The sequence below is a fragment of the Mirounga angustirostris genome, unplaced genomic scaffold (assembly GCF_029215605.1).
Source record: "Mirounga angustirostris isolate CCGP_5_RB_7025 unplaced genomic scaffold, mMirAng1.0.hap1 SCAF_9, whole genome shotgun sequence".
Classification (NCBI taxonomy): domain Eukaryota; kingdom Metazoa; phylum Chordata; class Mammalia; order Carnivora; family Phocidae; genus Mirounga; species Mirounga angustirostris.
In genome coordinates, this window is record NW_026991717.1 from 115,771,200 (window position 1) to 115,792,262 (window position 21,063).

General features: G+C 48.8%; 1 protein-coding gene across 5 annotated transcripts in view; it reads right to left on the reverse strand.

Moving 5' to 3' along the window:
* The window catches only part of DPF3 (double PHD fingers 3), a 254,185-nt gene that overhangs the window by 108,129 nt on the left and 124,993 nt on the right, over positions 1-21,063 (reverse strand). For all 5 annotated transcript variants that reach the window (XM_045901124.3, XM_064571288.1, XM_064571290.1 and 2 more), the window contains exon 4: positions 4,263-4,390. In XM_045901124.3, coding sequence (XP_045757080.1) covers positions 4,263-4,390 — 128 coding nt within the window. The remainder of the gene's footprint in view (positions 1-4,262; positions 4,391-21,063) is intronic.

Consider the following 21,063-nt stretch of genomic DNA (forward strand, 5'->3'; position numbering starts at 1 on the left):
GGCCCATCTCTCCCTAGCACTCTGCTCTAGCCACACCAGCCTTCTTTCTTTTTTTTTCCTCTTTTTCTTTTTCTTTTTATTTATTGAGGTATAATTGACATGCAATATTACATTAGTTTCAGGTGAATAACACAGTGATTTGACATTTGTAGGCACTGCAAAATGATCACCACAGTGAGTCTGGGTACCATCTGTCACCCTACAAAATTAATATAATGTTATTGACTACATTCCACATGCTGTGCATTACATCCCTGTGACTTATTTTATAACCGGAAGTTTGTACTTCTTAATCCCCTTCACCTACTTCATACCCTCCCAACCCCCCTCCTCTTTGGCAACCACCAATCTGTTCTCTATATCCATAATTCTGGGTTTTGTTTTGTTTTTTAGATTCTATATATAAGGGAAATCATATGGTTTTTGTCTTTCTTTGATTTATTTCACTTAACATAATGTCCTCAAGGGCCATCCATGCTGTCGCAAATGGAAAGACTTCATTCTTCTGAATGGCTAAGTAGTATTCCATTGCATATATGTACCACATTTTCTTTATCCATCCATCCATCAATGGACATTTAGATTGTTTCCATGTCTTAGGTATTATAAATAATGCTGCAGCGAACATAAGGGTGCATATATCTTTTTGAACTAGTGTTTTCATTTTTTCAGAGAGATACCTGGAAGTGGATTTGTAGGTCATAGGATGGTTTTATTTTTAATATTTTGAGGAACCTCCATACATTTTCCATAGTTGCTGCACCAATTTACATTCCCACCACCAGTGCACAAGGGTTTCCTTTCCTCCACATGCTCACCAACACTTGTTATTTTTTTTGTCTTTTGATAATAGCCATCCTGACAGGTGTGGGGTGATCTCACTGTGGTCTGATTTGCATCTCCTTGATGATGAGTGATGTTGAGCATCTTTTCATGTGCCTGTTAGCCATCTGCATGTCTTCTTTGGAAAAATGTCTGTTCGGGTCCTCTGCCCATTTTGTAATCGACTTGTTTGGTTTTTTGTTTTTGAGTTGTATGAGTTCTGCATCTTCTGTCTGTTCTTTCAAAACTATAAGCTCAGACCTATCTCAAGGCCTTCAGGCACACTGTTCCTCCGCTCAGAAAGTTCCTCCCCACATCCTCACTTCACTTGCTCTTTCTCATTTCTTAGGACTGAGGTTAAATCCCTTTATCTCCCTTAGGACACTACCTAGAATCTGTCCCTCCTCTTTCCTTAATCTTCATACTCTGTTCTTTTCATGGTCATTTATCCTGAAATGCAATTATTTCCTTTGTGTACTTGTTTTCTGTCTGTATGTCATTACTAGAATATAAATATGAACAGGTGGGACTGCTCGCTATTGGTTTCTCTCTCTCCCCAGAACCTAGCACAGTGCCTGCTCAGAGGAGACACTCAGTAAACTTTGGTTCAATGAATGAACGAAAAAATGAACAAATATAATCCATTTACTACATGTGTACTTTATTTTAATAACCAAAGCCGATAAGGACACGTAAACTCATTTGGCTTATGGTCCTGGTTTCAGCTTCTAGCACGGAAGATGGTAGACCCATGCTCTGAACGTAGTAGACGTTCTGTTTATGTCGGGGATGATGGTCATGGTGATGATTTCATAGTGACAGCTTATATACTAGCCCAACACTGCCTGAGAGGAACTTGAACCCACCACCAGCTTAAAAGAGTAAGCTGTCACTAGAGAGTCAGAGCTTCGGGGCAATGGTTCTGTCCCATCCACTGATTCAGTGAAATTACACTAACTACACAATACAGATGGGACACACCTTAACTTCAAAGACCTGAAAAGTCCAAAAACTGGCGGAAAGTTGGGGGGGAACATGAATAAGGAAAAAACCAAAGAAGAAAGGACGAGGCACCCTAAATGCCAGTGACAAGAAGAATCCCTCTGGCTGTGGGACCATCAAGAAAGGCTTTCTGGGGAAGGTGGCACTGGGGCTGAGCCTGACTGATGGGTGGAATTTGTGCACATAGAGTAGAAGAAAAGATTCCCCAGGTAAAGGACACGGCATGACCACAGGCACAGAGGAGAGAAGACTGAAGAATGGGGCGGGGGGGGGGGGGGGCACAGATGTAGGAGAAAATAAGCCCGAAAACTAGGTTAGGAGAAAGAGTGAGGAGGCCCAAGAAGATCACACTCATCATTTTGGATTTACCTGGTAGGATACAAGCGTTTCAGCTAAGTTTTTTAAAGAAGGGATTGGCACAAGCAGAACTTTCTTTCAGGATGAAAGATCAGCTAGCAAAGCGAGACATGTCGAAGAAGGGACGGACTGCCCTACAGGGCGACCCCCAGGAATCTGTTCACTCGTACATCCCTTCAACAGATGCTTACTGTGCACCTACTATGTGTTAGGCACTGTTTGCATGCTTCAGATATATTAGTGAACAAAACAAAGCATCCCACCCTTGAGTTTACATTCCATTGGAAGAAAACAGAAAATACCCAATAACATAATAAATCAGCAGAGTACAAAGTATGGTAGATAGTGATCAAAGCTATGGGAAAAAAGAAAAAGCAAAGGAAAGCAGAGTAAGGGAATCAGGAGATGTGGAGGGTGGGGAGGGCACAGGATTCGGTAGTACACACAGGGTCAGGGTCAAGTGCATAGAGAGGAAGAGACACAAATTGAAGAAGGTGAGGGTGAGGGCCCAGCTGATGTCTGGAGTGAGGACCCTGCAGGCAGAGGAAACAGGCCGAGCAAAACCCCGAGGCAACAGAGTGTGTTCTAGAAGGAGCAAAATGAGGTCAGTGTGCCAGCAGCAGAATGAGCAAGGGAAAGGCCCAGAAACCGAGTCAGAGAGGCAAGAGGGCCTTGACTTTTATTCTGGGGGAACAGGCGCCTGTGCCAGATTTGGGGCACAGGATCTGACTTAGGTTTAAAGGGCTCCCTCTCAGCCATCAGCAGGGGCACCGTTTAGAAAGCAGTTGCAGTGCATCCGTTCAGACAGATGACAGTGGCCAGGACCAGGGCAGTGGCGGGGGGACATGGTTAAGAGGAGCCTGCGCTCTGGATCTGGATTGCAGGCACAGCTGACGGGATTCCTGATGAACCAGATGCTGGGTGCCATGTTAAGGCGGGAGTGGCCAATGACTCCAAGGTGCATAAGGCACATGGAGGTTACAGCGATTAAGGACCTTCACGAGGGCCTTAGCTCTGAGGAGCACAGGCAACCATATAAGCCATGCTGTGATATGGAGAGACCTGAGCACTCATCTGCACACAGGGATGGCAGAGGAGGAGGCCAATCCATGGCTTCATCCTACATCTTCATTGAGACTCGGCTCTGCTGTGCACGTGCAAGGCCCCAAGGGGACAAAGGTGAGCACGACCGCATGGTCCCTGACTCAACGGAATTCACTGACCGGTGGCACTCATGAAGCAAACCAGAAATGTACCTGTTATTACTTTAATTATCACGTCAATAAATGAATATGCAAATACTAAACATTACGTTAGATATGCAATTAATAAATATATAATACATGATAGGTATCACATAAAATATAAAGTAAAATAAAATATACATTTAATATCAATGTAATTTGATTTTAATAATTGAATTGTATTTAATTTTTAATACTATTGTTTAATATTTATATTAATTACTATACTACAATACTCCATGCCAACCATTGTATTCGACAACAGAGATTCAAGACGAATATATCAGAACCGGTCAGAGCGCACCATTATGATCTTGAGTAGCCAGAGCCTCGGTAGTGCTGGGAACAGAGGGCGGGAAACCAGCAGGGACAGGAGCCACCAGCCCCACCTGGAGGGTGACTCCTCCACAGGGCCTTGAAGGAGGAGAAGGCGGTGCTGTGAACTAGAGCTGAGGACGGGGTGTGAGGATGGGGTGTGAGAAAGGCAGGGGCTCACTGGGGTCAAGCCGGTGTAGACGACCCTGAGGTTTCAAGCCCGAACTACGGCCCGCCCGCTCCGCGGGGGTGAGGACTCCGTTTTGCTCACCATCGTGTCCCCAGGCCCTAGCCCAGACCCTGGGACACAGCAGGCTGGAAAAAATAGTTTCTGAATGGCTACATGGGGACGCCAAGAGAGCAGTGAGGGCTTGTTCTGGAGGACAAGTCACAGTAGGAAGGCAAGTGCGAGTCCCCCATCACCCTGCACGCAATGGCCTGGGAGGAGGAGCCGGGTGCGGGCCTCCCGGAAGCACAGCGCGGACACGCGGGACACATCCCCCACGGCGGGCACAGAAATACCTGTATTTCCTGCATGCTCTCCTCCTCTCTGGCATCCACCTTCTTCTCCACACCCTCACCCCGGAGCAAGGCTTCCAGGGTGGTGCTTTCTGAGGTGAAGCCATCCTTCTTCAGGGGCAGCTCCACTTCTGCAAAGTAAGGACAGAGAAGCAGGGTCAGGCCATTAGAAGCAGGGGGGACAGGAGGACCGAGAGAGACACTCAGGAACTGGAGCTCTGGGTAGGGCTAGAGGCGGCCTGCGCTCTCTCCTCTGGGTGGAACAGGAACCCCGGAGCTGGGTCCGGCTTTTCCGTCTCCTGCTCCCAGCCCCGGAGACAGATCCCAACCCTGCCCATACCCTCACAGACAGCAGAGGCAGAGCAGGAGGGCACCAGAAAGACCGTGACTGTGAGCGAGGCGCTCAGCGATCCCAGAGCCCTCTTCTGCATCTACAGAGTGAGGATAACAATGCTCAGTACCCCACAGGGCCGTTTTGTGGGGTATAAACATGTCCCTTTACATGAAAGTACTTTGAAAACTCTACAGCAGTACACCAATGTTCACCTCAAATCTTACTATTCTCTCCCTCTACCCCAAGTCTCATCTGGCAACTCCATGACCTGCCCTCTGCCATGCTGGCTGCCCAGCTCCGGGTTGCTCCATGGGAAGCTATTTCGACCCCAGAGAGGCTGTTCTCATCAAGGGATACAAAGACCACTAAAGCCAAGGGAAGAGAGGAGGGAGCACAGTTGCCTAACAGACCCCAGCTCAGTGGCTGGGAGCTGCAGCGCCTGCACAGCAGGGCACTTTTTCTGGAAATGTCAGAGTTTGCTCGGCTACCTGGGGCTTGAGGTCATGGGGCCAGCTGAGTAGTGGCAGCCAGAGTCAGCCCTATCTGAAAGAGATCAGAGAAAGAAGCTGAACTCCTTGCTCAACCCAAAGGAAGATTGTTTTGGTTTTTCTTAAATTAAAAACAGAAACCTCAGGTACAGGTGATCCTATTTTGATTTGCTATGAAACATTCCTCCGATCTCTCCTCTGATCCTGTACCTCATACCCCCCAGCAATCAGATGCATGGCCCCTATCCTGTTACCAGGTAAGATGAATACAAGAATATGAGGGATTGGTGCCCTAGAAAACAGCCAGGGGAGGGGAATGGCCCATGTGTATGAGGGAATTGAGAGTTGAGTGTAGGGACTATTTACAGCGGTGTGGGCAGGAATAAGGGAACTACAGGGAAAGGTGAAGCACCCCTGGGGAGTTAACAGTGGGGAGCCATTACCACTGCTGTTCCTGGAGGGACTGAGGGAGAGCATTTGCAAGAGCCTGGAGAGATCTGTGGCTTGCAGCCTCAGTGAGCTCATGAAAAAGAGAACCAAGGTAAAGAGACGCATGGCCTAACCTCTCTCTTTCCAACCTTGTCTTCCTGCTCTGCCCTCCCATTGGCCAACCTCAACTAGAAGGGCAAGGGGGCCTTATTGATAGAGCACACCAAAGCCAGCTTCCTGGGGCCCAGATCAGGGACCCCAGGATAAAGAGTGGATGGGGTGGGGGGTGGGGGGGACAGGGGAGAAATGGAAAAAACCAGCACAATCAAGCCTTGCTCTGCTGGGCTTCATTCTAACTCAAGTGGAACTCTACCAACCCTTTCCGTCTCCTCAGAACCAGATGCAGGCTGGCCAGTCCACAAAGAAGAGGCACCAGGGTATCTCATTAAAACTGAAGAAATCCACACCTACAAGTGACCAGCCCCCAGAAGAAGATGGTGGGAAGGAGAAACTGTATCTGAAGTCCCCTGAGAGACAACAAGGTCTTTGGCAAGCAGAGGATCCATCTCCATCAAGAAACATTACCACCGGGGTGCCTGGGTGGCTCAGTCGTTAAGCGTCTGCCTTCGGCTCAGGTCATGATCCTGGAGTCCCGGGATCGAGTCCCGCATCGGGCTCCCTGCTCGGTGGGAAGCCTGCTTCTCCCTCTCCCTCTCCCCTGCTTGTGTTCCTGCTCTCGCTATCTCTCTCTGTGTCAAATAAATAAATAAAATCTTTAAAAAAAAAGAAAAGAAAAAAGAAAAGAAAAGAAACATTACCACCAAATAAACCACCCCTGAAACTCATCCACACACCTATTCATTCAACAAATGTTTACAAAGAACCACTGTGTTGCAACTAGGCACCCAGGAGGTGTACCAGATAAAGACAGGCCTGGCCGCAGGTGGTTTACAATCTAAAGAGACAAACATTAAACCTGCATAAAAAATTAATACGTAATGACAAATTGCCATAAGGGTGACGGAGGAAAACAGAGTGCAATGTGAAGGGAGAATACAGTGGGGGGTTTGCTTTAGATCAGGGGGTCAGGGAAGGACTATGTGATGAAGTTGCATTGAAGTTGAGTGTCAGGAAAACAGTCCACTGTCTGCTTTAATGCATTCAGAGCGTGCAACTCCAGAGCCTGCTCTGATGACATATTACTCTTTCTCCCAAGTCAAAAAAAAGCTTGCAAACATCTAATATAAAACAATTAAAGCATGCTGCCTCATGTCCTGTCCTCAGTCAAAAGAGAACAGCTGGTCACCATCCTTTAAACTTACAATAATCATATACATATATATTTGAAGTTCGTATCTTAGTATTCCCCTTAGCCTCCCAACACTAAATAAATCCTATTTCCAGAATCGCACAGCATTTTAGAGCTGAAAAAAGCCTTACAGATCATCTGCTCTAATCATGTCATTTTATAAATGAGGAACCTGAGGCTCAGAGAAGTTCAGTAACTTCACAGAAAGCCACACAGCAGAACAAGAATGCAGCCCAGTGATCTCTTTCTTAGATGCCATTAAGATCAGGATGAGGCCCCACTTGATGCATCCTTACTAGCAGTTTGCAGGCCCAGGCTCAGCCCCAATGGGCACTGATATGTTTGTGTACATGCAGAGTGCTCGGCACACACAAAACGTTCAAAATGCGGTGGCTGTTATTGCTGTGTGTTGCTTAATCCCCACTACCACCCAAGAGGCGAGCACAGTTATTGTCCCATTTCACAGATGAGGATGCTGCAGCTTAGGGAGGTGCAGAACTTGTTTAATATCACACAGCTGTTTGGGGGCAAAGCCCAGCCTTACCCCAATCTGTCCCCACAACCCATTCACATACTCTCTAGTTTGTACAGACATTGCTTTGTCTCTCTTTGGTTCTTCCTTAAAAAGTCCTTTTCCAAACCTTTGTGCATTTCTGTTGCATCCCTATACTCTCTTCACAATTGTCATATTTCAAGATAAAAGACAGCTCTCTGCTGAGGCTTAGGGCAGGTCTGTGTCATGGTTCTGGGCTCTGCTGTATATGAACATCCCCATGTGGTGTTCACCCCTTCTGCAACAGTATTGACCCCACACGGAACTTTCAAACCACTGTGAACTTCCTCCTCCTACAACTACTCCTTCTTCCTCCCCTGGTAAATATTCCTCCATCCTGTTTTCCCATAATTCAGTCTACTCTCTTGGTCCTCTGGTCATTTACCAGATGGGCACAGTAGAAGCCCCAAGAGAGACAAAAGAACCAAATTGGGAACAGTGAGATGGTCTCTCTACATGCAAAAAGCCAGAAGGGACTTCCAGTAGCATCTAGAGTACAATTCCTCAGGGAGGAAAGTATAGCACAGCACAATAAGGAGCCTTTCCCAGGGTCACGGAGAAACTCCGTGGCATTATCCTTGTCTAATGACCAAAATATCTGATGGGCTTATAGAAGTGCTGCTTCCAGATGGCCCTGGAGTCAAGCTCTAGCCCGGCCATGTATTAGTTAAAGGACTATGGGCTAGTTCCTTAGACCTTTGAGTCTCTGTTCCCTTACATGTTAAGTGAGAATGATCAGAATATTTCACAGTGTTGATGCGAAAATGAAACAAGGTGATATGCTGCATAAAGATGAAAGATCCACAAAAAAACAGCACGGAAGCATGGAAATGGAGTGGAAAATGAAGCGTATCAATTTTTGTTTGGGTTTTGGTTTTTCTCTACAAAACTTATAATTCAAAATTAGATCGTATATGTAAAGAGCCTGGGATGGTCCAAGTGCCCTATAAATGCTACAATTTATTAGTGTCAAAGTTAGAATAATCCTAATTTTAATGGTACAGCAGCACTGACCAATAGAAATATCATGCAAGCCACTTACACAATTTTAAGCTTTCCAGCAGCCACATTTTAAAAAGAGCAACAGGTGCAATTAATTTTAATATATTTTTTTCTAACCCACTCTGTCCAAAACATTATCATTTCAACATGTAACGAATATAAAAAAATTTGACATTTTGCATTCTTTGATTTGCATTGAGTCTTCAAAATCTGGTGTTTATTTTTATACTTACAGCACATCTCCGTTCAGATAGGCCATATTTCAAGTGTTCCATAGCCACATGTGGCTAGTGGCTACCATATTAGTGCAGGTTTCTACCCTTAAAAAGTAACATGTACTATGATTTTGTTTCCCCAAAAACGGAAGGATATGGTTCTTAATGTTGCCTTTTTCATACCCGGCTGAGCACACTTCCAGGACAGCGTTCTAGCTGACCACTGGCAAACCCTGGTTTCAAAGCCCTCTGGGCAAGGCTTGCAAGGTCAGAATGACAGGCTAACCAGTGCCCTCCCAACAAACCAGCTGAGGGTACATTCCCTGGCCCCTGACCACAGGAGGTCCCAGAGTGAAGGGAAAAACAAGGTAACAGGTCCAAGCTCTTGCACAACATACGTCCTAGGCATGCTCCCTATTGAGCCCTCAGGGATTTCATTGATTGTTTTATTCTAATACATTCCATCTAGACATAGGATTTAGTCATTCTTTATAAGTGTTCTCATTCTGACCCTCGCACAAATTTGGGGACCACATCACCTGACAAGAGCCATCAGACATTTAACATTAAAAGAAAATGGTCCAAAACCCACACATAATTCATCTTTAAATTAGCCTGATTTTATACACAAGGATATAAACCCACGGATCGTTACTCTCTCCAGAGTGGCAGCAGCCGCCACCCAAGCCAGCCGCCTCCCTGGGCCCCCGTAAGGAGCTCTACCTCCACTTCTAATTGGGAACAGAGATACTCCTTGGGTGACTTCCAGCACGATCCATCACACTAGAGACAGCTTCTGTGCAAACCGAAGCAAATCGGTTTCCAAATAAGAAAAAACCTCTTAGACAAACAAGGATTGAAGCATAGAAAGTCTTCTAAAAAAAAGAAGAAGAAGAAGAAGAAGAAGGAAAGAAAGAAATGCATGAATTAAAGCAAAAAAAAAAAAAAATTTGCGAGAGAAGAGCAGTCGCTTCGATCTAGGGCTGTGGACAGGGCAGCATCCTCCCTGATGGAAATCAAAGCCACAGGCTTTTGACACAGGTGCCCCAAGCCTGCCACCCAACACACTGAAAGCAAAGCTTCCACTGGGTTGTTAGAGCCACTGAGCTCATTAACAGGATGCAGGCGAGCTGAGCCCGAAAGTGCAACATGGGAGCACAGTGAGTAATTAAATCCCAGGCCACTTAAAAATGCAAACGCCTGGATGTCACAGGCTCACAGAGCCTCTGACTCCTCATGCGTTTTTTGGCTCAGGGTGGAGGACTGGGAACCTGCAAGTCATGTATGGATTATAATAAAATATGCCATATAGAAAACAGATTAAGACAGTTCTTCTTTGGGGAAATATACAAAGAGAGGAGCTGTCTGTTAGCTGTCGAGTTTGCAAGAGATACCATCTTTCGGGAGGCTGTGCTCTGCGAACAGACAGTCTGCCCCAAGGGAAATAGTGGTGAAACACCCCGACAAGGCACATCCATCCATCCATCCATCATGGGCTCTCTGTGACGCAGGGGCCTAGAGACAGAGCAACGGTGCAAAAGGGAGGGAGAGACCCCACAGACAATGGCAGACAATCCTCCTGCTACATCGGGAGTGCTCAGATTTTTTTTTTTTTTACCTGCCTCTAGTTTTTCTTTAAAAATACAAATGTGCAGTTTTTGCTTCTGAGTGCTTATTATTGTAAGGAGTTAAGCTCATCCTCTTTCCTTGGATTTATACATCAACTTACACCAAGAAGCAAGGAGCTTAAGAATCATTAATTCATTTATCCCCATCAGACTCTCAGACTCATGGGGAGAAAGAATAGGGAATGGATATTGTTATCTCTTACCCCACGGAGGAAGAGATTGGGGTGGGGGACAGACCAAAGCCCTGATTTCCTGAGATGGTGGCAGGCCCAGAAATCCATCTGCTCATTCCTCAGGGGTGCCATTTTCTTGGCTGCATTTGACTCCCTGTTTTGTGATTCATAAAGCTCAAAATAGATGAGGTTCACGTTGAGGACCCATCACCCAGGCTGCACCCTGCAGGCCCTTGTTACCACCTGTTTTAGAATCCCATGATATCCACACAACGGGAGGGCTGATTGTTTCCCCATATGGCCCCTGCCCCCCACTCCCTGGTGTGCCTATCCTCTCACATCCAAGCCAACATGCAAGGATTGGCCCTCATGCACAGCACCCAGGGGTGAGCCCCTCAGATAAGCATCACCCCACCCCTGAGGCCCAGAAAAACACCTACACGGCCAAAGGAAGCTCACCACTGGGCTGGCTGGCAGACCAGGTGGATGCAGCTTAGCAGGACGGTGCGGGAAGGGAAGGATGGCGGCGCATGGAGGGGTGATATCTCCCTTGTGTTCAAGGGAATACAGATAACCAGAAAGTGCAGGAGCCTCTCCGGAGTGGAAGCTCCACTCTAGTTCCTGACACCACACACTGGGCCTTGATCTCCCTAACTATAAAAGTAAGGGATCAAAGCCCACTTCCCAGGGTTGCTGTGGGGCTGAGACAAGGGACACAGAGTGCCTGCACAAGAGGCGTGATGCTCAGTTGTGAGCGCCCTCCCTTCTGCCTCCAAAGTGGTGGCACTTCCCAGCAAGCTCCTCACCCTCGGATCCTCTCAACCAGCGGAACCAGTGTGGCCCGGCTTCCCCCAGCCTGGGCACCAGCCCAGGGAGTGTGGCAGCAAAGAGGCCGAGTCCAGAGCTGTGCTGAGGACAGAGGGGACCAAGGGTGAGACCTAGCTTGAAGGCCAGAGTCCAGCCCTGCTTCAGGTCCAGGGTAGGCACCTGCAGATTTGGAAGTCACGGCAGAACCACGTGGAAAATGCCTTCCTTGTCCTATTCATTCATTGGACAAATCATTACTGAGCATGTACTATGTACCAGGTTCTCTTCTAGGTGCTGAGGACACAGCTGTGAACAAGAGAGGAGAAGTTCTGCCCTCACAGAAACTGTATTCTAGTTGGGGGGCGGGGGGGCACAATACCTAAAATAAATGAGTGAGACCTAGAGCACAACAGATGATAATCAGTGCTTTGGCAGGGAAGCAGAGCAGAGGAGGGGACGCGGGGTATCAGGGGAAGCGGGAGGGTGGTTACACTTTGAAATGTGTCTGAAACCTGAGGAGGGGAAAGGGGGCACGCTGATATCTAGGAAAGGACGCTCCAGGCCAGGGAGCCATCAGTACAATGACCCAAAGCCGGGGCACAGTGAGCCTAGAGCACAGTGAGCCTGGGGGGAGAGCAGGAGACGAATCCAGAGTTACAGGGGCCTTGAAGGGCCATGCAGGCCACTGAGAGGAGGTCGGCTGCCACTGTGTGATCAGAAGCCACTGGAAGTTTCGAGCAAAGAGTGACATGATGCTGCCTGTATTTTAAGAGGATCACTCTGAAAATAACTGAAGGAGGAAAGGCAGAGTGCGCAGAGCAGTCGGGAGTTACTGGAATATGTGTGGGGCCCCACCAATGAGCCCAGGGCTTAGGACAGGGCTGTGCATGATCCACATGAGCCCTGCCTTCATGGCACTTGCACTCTGGTTTCCAGATACATCCAGGGAGCAGTCCCCTGACCCCTGAGCAGGGGGCATCCACACACAGTGAACCAGGAGAGAGGACGGGTACGGAGGTCAGTGCCCGGCGCTGAGGGGCAGACTTATGGACACCAGAGCAAGTCCACAGAGGAAGGGCTTTCCAGAAGAAGGTGGAGCAGCCTAGGCCATGGGCAGGAGAAAAGAGCCAGTCAGACAGGCCTGGCCTAGCCCGCTATGGGATGATAGGTGTCAGTAAAAGTGGGGAGGAACCCTTCCAAGTTGACCTCTGTGCCCTGGACAACGGATGCTAGAGTTCTGGGACACAAGGGGTGACTTTTGCAAGCTGTGGGTCTGGTAGAGGTGGATCCCACAGCCAGGTGCCAGGTCTTCTCTCCTCGGTATAAAAGGTTCCAAACTTGGGGCTTTTAAAAGACTCAAAGGCAGAATGTGGTGCCATTCCAGGCCAGACAGCACACGCTCCTCAAGCAAAGGGCACGTCGCTGGGCAGAGGACAGACGTGGCGTTAGCCGAGACCCCCGCGGCCCACCCGGCAGCACAGTGCAGAGACGGCGTCTCTGTAGAAGCCCTCCAGGTCCACCCTCCGTTGGGACTCTCAGAACAGCCCTATGATGTGAGCAAAGCCGCTGCCAGGGTCCGCCTTTCACGGACGAAGAGCCAAGGCCAGAGTTGTTACGTAGCTGCCCCAAATCACACAGCCAGCGGGTGGAAGAGTCTGGACTTGAACCCAGGCCTTGGGATCCTTTGGTGCCTTTTCTCCTGCAGAGCACAGCTGTAGGGCACAGCAAAGGCCGCTATGACCTAAAATCGAAGAGGGGCAAGGTGGCCAACCTGGGACAGGCCCACAGGCCAGGCTGGGCACCGGACAGGAAGCCCAGGCCAGCTGCCACAGTCAGCTCGGGTCTCCCTCATCTGTGAAACGGGCATGCTGAGAGATACCCATGTTCTCCGAGGCTGAGACCCAACACTGGGCACCTCTCTCTCCTCCATCCCTTTCATAAATCTTTCCCGTCTGCCTGCGACGTGCCAAGCCTGGTGCTGGGTGCTGGGGAGCCAGATGAAGAAACCGGTGGGTTCCTGCCCTCAAAGTGTGCACTGTACCTCCCAGTGGGGAGAGACAGGAGCGAACAGGCAGCGCGGCGGATGACCCATGCTCTAACCGCGGTGCCGCCGGGTGGGAAGGCACACGTGACCATGGACACTCGGCCCCCGCTGGGCACGCTGCCCTGTCCACTCCCGGCTGCCACCCGCGTCCTCCGCCAGCCCCAGCTCCCGGAGCCCCGCGGGCTGCAAGCAGGGCTGAGACAGCCCCGCCTCAGTCCCCCAGCCTGCCAGGAAGGCAGAGGGAGCATGAAGAGTCGCAGCGTGAAGCGGGGGGCTGGAGGGGCCTGCCCACCTCTCCCCGGCTCTCCTGCTCCAGAGGCCAACAAGAGCCAAAGAAGCCGCTGTTTCAAGCCTTCAGGATGGATGGCTGCAGGCTCTGACACTGCAGGAAGGAGATAAATGACTGGTCATTTCCCCCTGATGCACTTGGAGGCATCCATTCTCCCAGCTGTACCAAGCTCAGGCAGCCCCCGCACAGAGCCAGATAAGCACTGACAGATGCGGGTGGGAGCCGGAGTGTCCTTCCCCCTCAGAAGGACACAGCCAGACTCCTCTGCAGGCCGGGAGAAGGTCACGGTGTCCACCGGCTCACACCTGGCTGGGGGCTCCACGGGTCCTTTCCTTCGCCTCCCACCTCGCCCACCGCTCCCCCCACCCCCCGCCAGGCTCATCCCTGCGAGGAGCACCCGGGAGAGGGGGAGGGCCAGGGGCAGAGGGAGCCAGCTGACAGGCTCATCAATCTCGGGCTACATGCTTGGCACATCGGCATTCCTTAAGTTGTTCCCGGACTGGGAGGGTGCTGGAGGAGTCAGGGGGACTGTCTGGAGGAGAAGAGAAATCACGCCGAACATCAGAGAGCAAATGGTGGAAGAAGCCTGGAGACTATTAAAATGTGGGCCATGTACAAAAGCAGTAGGGAACTAATTAAGATGCAGGATTTGCAAAAGCTGGGGAAGTTGGCCGCAGCCTGCTCCCATCTGTGGGGTTCTGCCGGTGCAGTGTGGTGGGGACAGCATCCTAGGCCGGCGAAACAGGCCTCTCCACCCCTGCCCAAGCAGGCAGGACTCAAGCTTCTCTGCCTGGACCGCCCCCTTGTGGGGGGCGCCCTTCGGAGGGTCCCCGTGACTTGCTTGTTGGTCTGCTGGGGCACCCTCTGCTTTGAGGCACCCTAGGCTACCATCTCCTCAGGGGTCCTGCCCTTCGGCTTATGTTCCCCCAATGACGTGTGGTGGGTGGTGACCATCCTGATCATTCATCCCCAGTCACTGAGTGGCTGCCAAAGGGAAAAAAAAAAAAAAAAACCCTAGAGAAAGAACCAGAACCCTATTATTCCTGGCTGCCTTCCCTCCCATCACCCTTGGAATTTGGCAAGGGTGGCAAAGAGCCGTGTTGCTCCCCAAGTATCCTGGAGCAGAAGGGATTTACAAGGCCTCAGGTACATTCCAGGAGCAGAAAGAACATCTGTTGTAAAGGCCCTATTGGTCTGAGAACACCACCGTGAACGTGTGTGTTGGGTCCTGGAGCAACATGGCACCAGTTCCAACACGCTCTCCCTGAGGGTTCTCTCCTTGGCCTCACCGCTGATCTCCCCTGGGAAATTAACTTCCTAATTCAGTGCCACAGTTCCCCAACCTCTAAAACGAAGATAAAATCTACCTTAGACCAGGGGTACCAAAGGGTCTGGGGTTGGAAGCTGCTAAATTGATCTAAGCAGACCATCCAAGCATTTAATCCAAAGAGACACAAGTAAAAGTTTGTTCCCAGCCTTTTTCTTCTCTTCATCCAAACACACGTGCGCGCACACGCACACACACACACACACAAAGTGAAGTTAAAGGCCTCTTTTTTAATCAGCTGGCTTTTGCCCAACATCTGCCCTGCTTCAGGGCCTTCTGGTGGATATTTACTATCCACCTTTCTCTCCTGCCAGCTCAGCTCCCCCTTCACAAGGACAGAGCTCCATTCTTGGGGAAATGGTCCAGGGGAGGCCCCTCTCTGGCACCAGGCCTCTGCCCCAGTCTTCATGTTGCATGAATTGTGATAGCTGCGCCGTGAAACACCTTGCATTCGCCTCTGCAGCCAAGTGCAAGCAGCAGAGAACACTGAACTCCATTGTCAGTCAGCGGAGAGAAATAATGTTGTATGTGTTGTCCTTCAGACGCCCACGCAAGTAGGAGGTTGCAAGATATTTATTCAAGACAGATTGAAGGGGTGATGTTAGGCGTGAGAAACACATAGGTCCAGGGACACAGAATGTTTTCAGGTCCCAAAGAGCTCTCCGCAGCTCTCAGCCCCATCCCACCCACACATAGACACATTTTTATTTTTAGCGAGTAGTAAAGAAACACAGGCAGGATGTCATAGTCACAGTGAGGAAGATGGGATGAGGATAGCAAGACAGGGGGTAATCCACCGGTGTGTGATCCAGCTCTGAACGATGACTGAATGGCAGCCATGATCCGCCTCCCCTCTCCCCGCCCTGAGATGTGTCCTTAGCCCAGACGAGCTCTCTGCCTTTCAGGGGCTGAACCAGACGTAGACGGTTCTGCAGCCCTGTCCTCAGACCTTCCCCAAGGTCCCTCGAGATTCCTTAATCTACACCCCCTCCCCTTGCCTTGACCTGGTTTCCTGACAGAGCTCTGCAGACCTGAGGTCAAGGACAACTCTTACCTGACGGCCTCTGTTGCGGAAAGCTACCCATCACTGGCAGGCTTCAGGCAGGGACACAAAGGAAGACAAGAGGTACAAACTGGGTGTTGGCATGATAAATTGCTTGTGGCATCTCCTCATTGTCCACAGAGGGGCCTGACATGGAAGAAAACTCATGCCTTGAGACAATTCTGTTCCAGGCCAGTGCCCCCGTCTCTCACAAATCGGGGGAACTCCTCTCCCTCTCCCCCTGAAGAAATGAGGGTGCTGACAGTGGAGCCCAGGGGAGGCTCTGAGCATCACAGACATAACTACATTCCTGGAGCTTGTCAAGGGGACCTCAGGAGACTCGCAGCGGGAGGCTGGGAGGGAAGAGAGAAGACAGGATGGTATCCTAGGCGCTGGGTGGTGGAGGGGTGCCAAGGATTGATTGGTTCATTCATTGGTTTTCTTTCAACATAAACTTAGTCTTCTAGTTTCCATAAATTTAAAGCGATTCAGCTCAGGTTAGACAAATTGATTATCGATTTTCAGCAAGGTTTGCCCAAAAAGGATTATACATAATGTTGTGCAATTTGCTTTTCTTTTTCCACTTAACAATATATCTTAGACATCTTTCCGTTTTTTTCCCACTAATTTCTTTAAAAGACAAAATAGTATTCTATTTTATGAATGTACTATATATTTAACTAGTCCCCTACCAATGGACCTCCTGGTTGTTCCCATTCTTTGTTGTTATTGTTGTTACGAACAATGTCACAATGGATGACCTTACACATTGGGAGTATATATTTATCTGTAGGATAAATTCCTAGCAGCAGAATTTCTAGGTCAAAGGTCATGTGCCTTTTAAATACTGATAGGTACTAAGCATCGACCTCCCAAAAGGTTATACCCAATTCCACGGCAGTGTGTTAAAGAGAGAGGAGATCCCTCGCCTCTCCCCTCGTCCCTGTTTCTTTCTGCTGCTCCTCTAGCCCTGGGAAGGCAGCCTTCGTTCACCCAACTGACTGTCCCCACCTCCTAGGAATTTATAGCAAATGCTCCAGGGACTCTCGCCATGACTCTAGCCTGAGTCACACTCAGAAGTGGGCAGAGCCACTGGAAGGTGGGGACCTGCCAAGGGGACAGAGAGGGCTGAGAGCCAGCTTGGGCTCTATTCACCAGCAGAAGGGACATCATTTTGCAAACGTGCAGCCAGAGAGGGCGTCTTCTACTCTTGCACAAAGCTGCCATTCCGGCTAGCTGAGGCCCTGGATGAAGGCCCTTTTCTGACATTTTGGCTTATGTGAAAAATTCAACTTCAACCGTGCGGCACCTCTAGGAAGACAGTGATCCGTGCAGCTTCGCGTTCTCTAGATGCTCCCTGATGCTCCGAGGTCCAAGGCTGAGGTTCCTTATCACCGACTTTCAGGCACTCCCCCGGCCGTTTCATTCACAGCCTGCGGTGGCCCGCTGGTGCAAGGGGCAGCCTGAGCGTGCGGCCCCCGTAGGGCAGACTCAGAACGGTATATGGAAATGACACGCATTTGGCCCACGGCTTGGGGGGTTTTGTTTTTAGTAGGCGTAGCTGTAGATCTGATCCCCCAAATCGGGGGAACAAGTTCGCCTGAGAGAGAGCTCAGTTATTTATTCCAGGACTGGCTGTTTATTGTTTCTCAGTGCCTGGATGCTGGCATGGAGGGGAGAGCCCCACAAACTTGGGATCTTTTGCCACGTTGGGACATGGCTACGCCTCTGAGGGCCCATTCTTAACAAGCTGGCACTCACTTTTCCCAGAGAGCATCCTCCCACAGGACCACCCCATCTCAGGGGGCTGGGCCGAGACCATCTCAGCCTCTGCCCCAAGCACGAGGGCAGAGGCCAAGGCAACCTTTTAAAGGATCGCAGATAGAGACATGATGTGCTGGTGGGCACTTGGCTCCAGCGAACCCCCAGCCCCGGGGCTCTTCCCTTTCCCACTGCCCACAGGTCATGACATGTCGGTAGACAAAAGGGCCAGACACTCATAAAACAAATTCTTCCTCAGTCTCACCAACAACGAGACCGTCAGTTCCCAGATAGGTGAACAGCACAGTAAAGCTTGCGTGGCCTGGCGCTGTCCGCAGCCAGATTTCCCTAATATATAACGTGGGCTTATTCCACTTGGATGCCCTCCTTCCTGCTCTACCTCCCAGGGCTATGGTAAGGACCAAAGGAAATGCTATAAATGAAAATGCTTTGTAAAGGGCTTTGTAAATGACAGTGTGCTGTTCAGACACTGGTTATGATGATGACGATGATGATTCAATCAGAGCTCCCCAACCCCTGGGTGGCAGTGATTGGTAGGGCAGACGTAAACTCAAGCCAGCTAATCAGTCCTTCCCAGGACTTCTCTGCCACAGCTATTGAAGGGGACTTTCTGCTGCGTCTAAGGAGTGCAGAGTCTGGGACTGCAGATGGCCACCTTGCCTGCCCCACAAGGGGAAGAGAGAGGTGGAAAGAGGCTCCCTCACTACAATGTTTGAACCCCTAGATGCAGCTATGCCTGAAACCAGGGCAACGCTGAGATCTAACATTACATGAACCAACTTCCCTTCTTTTTTTCCTTAGGCTAGTTGGAGTGTGTGTCTGACATTTATAACTAAAGGAATTCCAACTATCTCTTGGGTGCATATTAATCATTTATGTATTAGTTTTTTAATCACAAAATAAAGTTTTTAAGGGAAACGCTTTGCTAAAGTTTTTTTTTCTTTTTTTTAAGTTAACGTACCTATGAGCAGCGCAAAGAAGCAGAAAAAGCACTGAATAGAGAAATTGAGCAACGTGGATTCTCTGCTTGTTCCCACAGGAATTGCTGTGTGACTTTGAGTAAGTCTCCTAACCTGCCTGAACCTCATACAATAAGGAATTAGAGCTAATGATGTCTAAGGTATTTTACAGCACGAAATGTCTTCAGTTCCATAAAAGACATTCCAATTAATCTAATACGAAGTGTTCTTTTTTTTTTAAAGATTTTATTTATTTATTCATGAGAGACAGAGAGAGAGAGAGAGAGAGAGAGAGAGGCAGAGGGAGAAGCAGGCTCCCAAGGAGCAGAAAGCCCTATGCGGGACTCGATCCCAGGACCCTGGGATCATGACCTGAGCCGAAGGCAGACGCTCAACCATCTGAGCCGCCCAGGCGCCCCGAAGTGTTCTTAAGAAAGACTTTCTAGGGGCACCTGGATGGCACAGTCGGTTAAGCATCTGACTCTTGCTTTCGGCTCAGGTCATGATCTCAGGGTCATGGGATCATGGGAGCAAGCCCCATGTCAGTCTCTGAGCTCAGCATGGGGTCTGCTTGAGAGTCTCTCTCCCTCTCTCTCTGCCCCTCCTATTCCTGCTCTCTCTCTCTAAAATAAATAATCTTAAAAAAAAAAAAGACTTTCTATATAAACGTTAAGAATAAAGACTAACAATTTAAAATTAGCATCAAGCACTTACAAGAAAAATCTTTTAAACTGATAAGTTGCGTGTGAGATGTCTTCCCATTTGAAATTTCATATGAATTCATACACGCATGTGAAAACACTCGTTGCATCTCCAGTTAAACTGGGAAGATTAGAGACAAAAAATGGGAACAACCTGGTTAAAATAGTTGCAGTACATTCATACAATGGAATATTGTGTAACTGTAAAAAAGGAATGAGGAAATTCTTTATATATTGATAGGGCCGATGCCTGAGGCACATTTTTCAATGGAATGGGCAAAACACATGGTGGCCGTGCTATGTCAAAAGACGAGGAAAAGGTCATATGGATGTAATTCTTGGTGTGTGCATAGACAATCTCTTGAAGAATCTCAAGAAACTGGTGCCACTGATGACCTGATGGCCTCTTTGGAGACTAGGTCTTATTTTTCACTATGCATACTATATATGCTTTTTATCCTTGGAATGTCAAAACACGTGACTGTGTTGCTTACTCAAAATTTTTTTTTAATTCTAATTAAAAGAGTAAGAAAGGGGGGGAAAGTGGTAAAAAAGGGCAATACTATTACAGATGACTTAGGTGAACCTCATGGTAAAACTGAACCCCAACTAGGAATCCCCAAGTACCACTGTGCCTATGTATAGATGGGGAAATATACCCAGAGGGTTCACATACTCCACCATGGAGACACATCCAGCTAGTGGCAGACACCTCACTAATACCCTCCCTTCAAAGTCCACACAGACGACACAGCATGTAGTCAGCCTCCTGCTACAGCCCCTCCTGCAAAGCCCTGGATGGGGTAGAATGAAATTGGTCCAGGTAAGGATCGAGCCAGGGGTCGACCAATGAAATTGGTCCAGGTAAGGATTGATCCATGGCACTTCCAAAAGAACAGGATCAATGATTCCAGAACAAAGAAGGAGGAAGTCCCCACCTCCAAAATAAACTGTTCATATCGGTAATTGCTCATGTTTAACAAAGAAACATAGGGGCGCCTGGGTGGCTCAGTCATTAAGTGTCTGCCTTTGGCTCAGGTCATGATCCCAGGGTCCTGGGATCGAGCCCCGCATCGGGCTCCCTGCTCCGTGGGAAGCCTGCTTCTCCCTCTCCCACTCCCCCTGCTTGTGTTTCCTCTCGCGCTGTCTCTCTCTGTGTCAAATAAATAAATAAAATCTTTAAAAAAAAAAAAAAAAGAAACATAGGTGATGTGGAGTCACACCATGCGGACTTCTGATCTGACCACCTGTAAGTCTTTAAAACCAGTGTTTCCAAACTTGAGTGTGCATCGTGGGGAATGCAGTCCTCAGGATATGGTAAAATGCAGACTCTGACTTAGCAGGCCTGGGGTGAGACCCAAGATTCTGCATCTCTACCAAGCTCCCTGGGGCTGCCTATGCTGCCTGCCGGTCAAGACCACACTTTGAGTGTAGTTCTAGAACAACTCCAACCAACATGGGCACCCCTAGCCATGTGTGCACCTGCAATGTGGCCAGTCTGCAATGAGATATGTTAAAAGTGTAAAATATACACTGGAATTAAAAAACAATACAAAAAAATAATGTACAATATCTCACTCATCATTTCTATATTGGTTACATGCTAAGATGATAATATGACTGCTGTGTTGGGTTAAATAGAATCTATAATTAAAATTAATTTTGCCTGGGTTTTTTTCCTTTGTTTAATGTGACTACCAGAAAGTATAAAATGACACATGT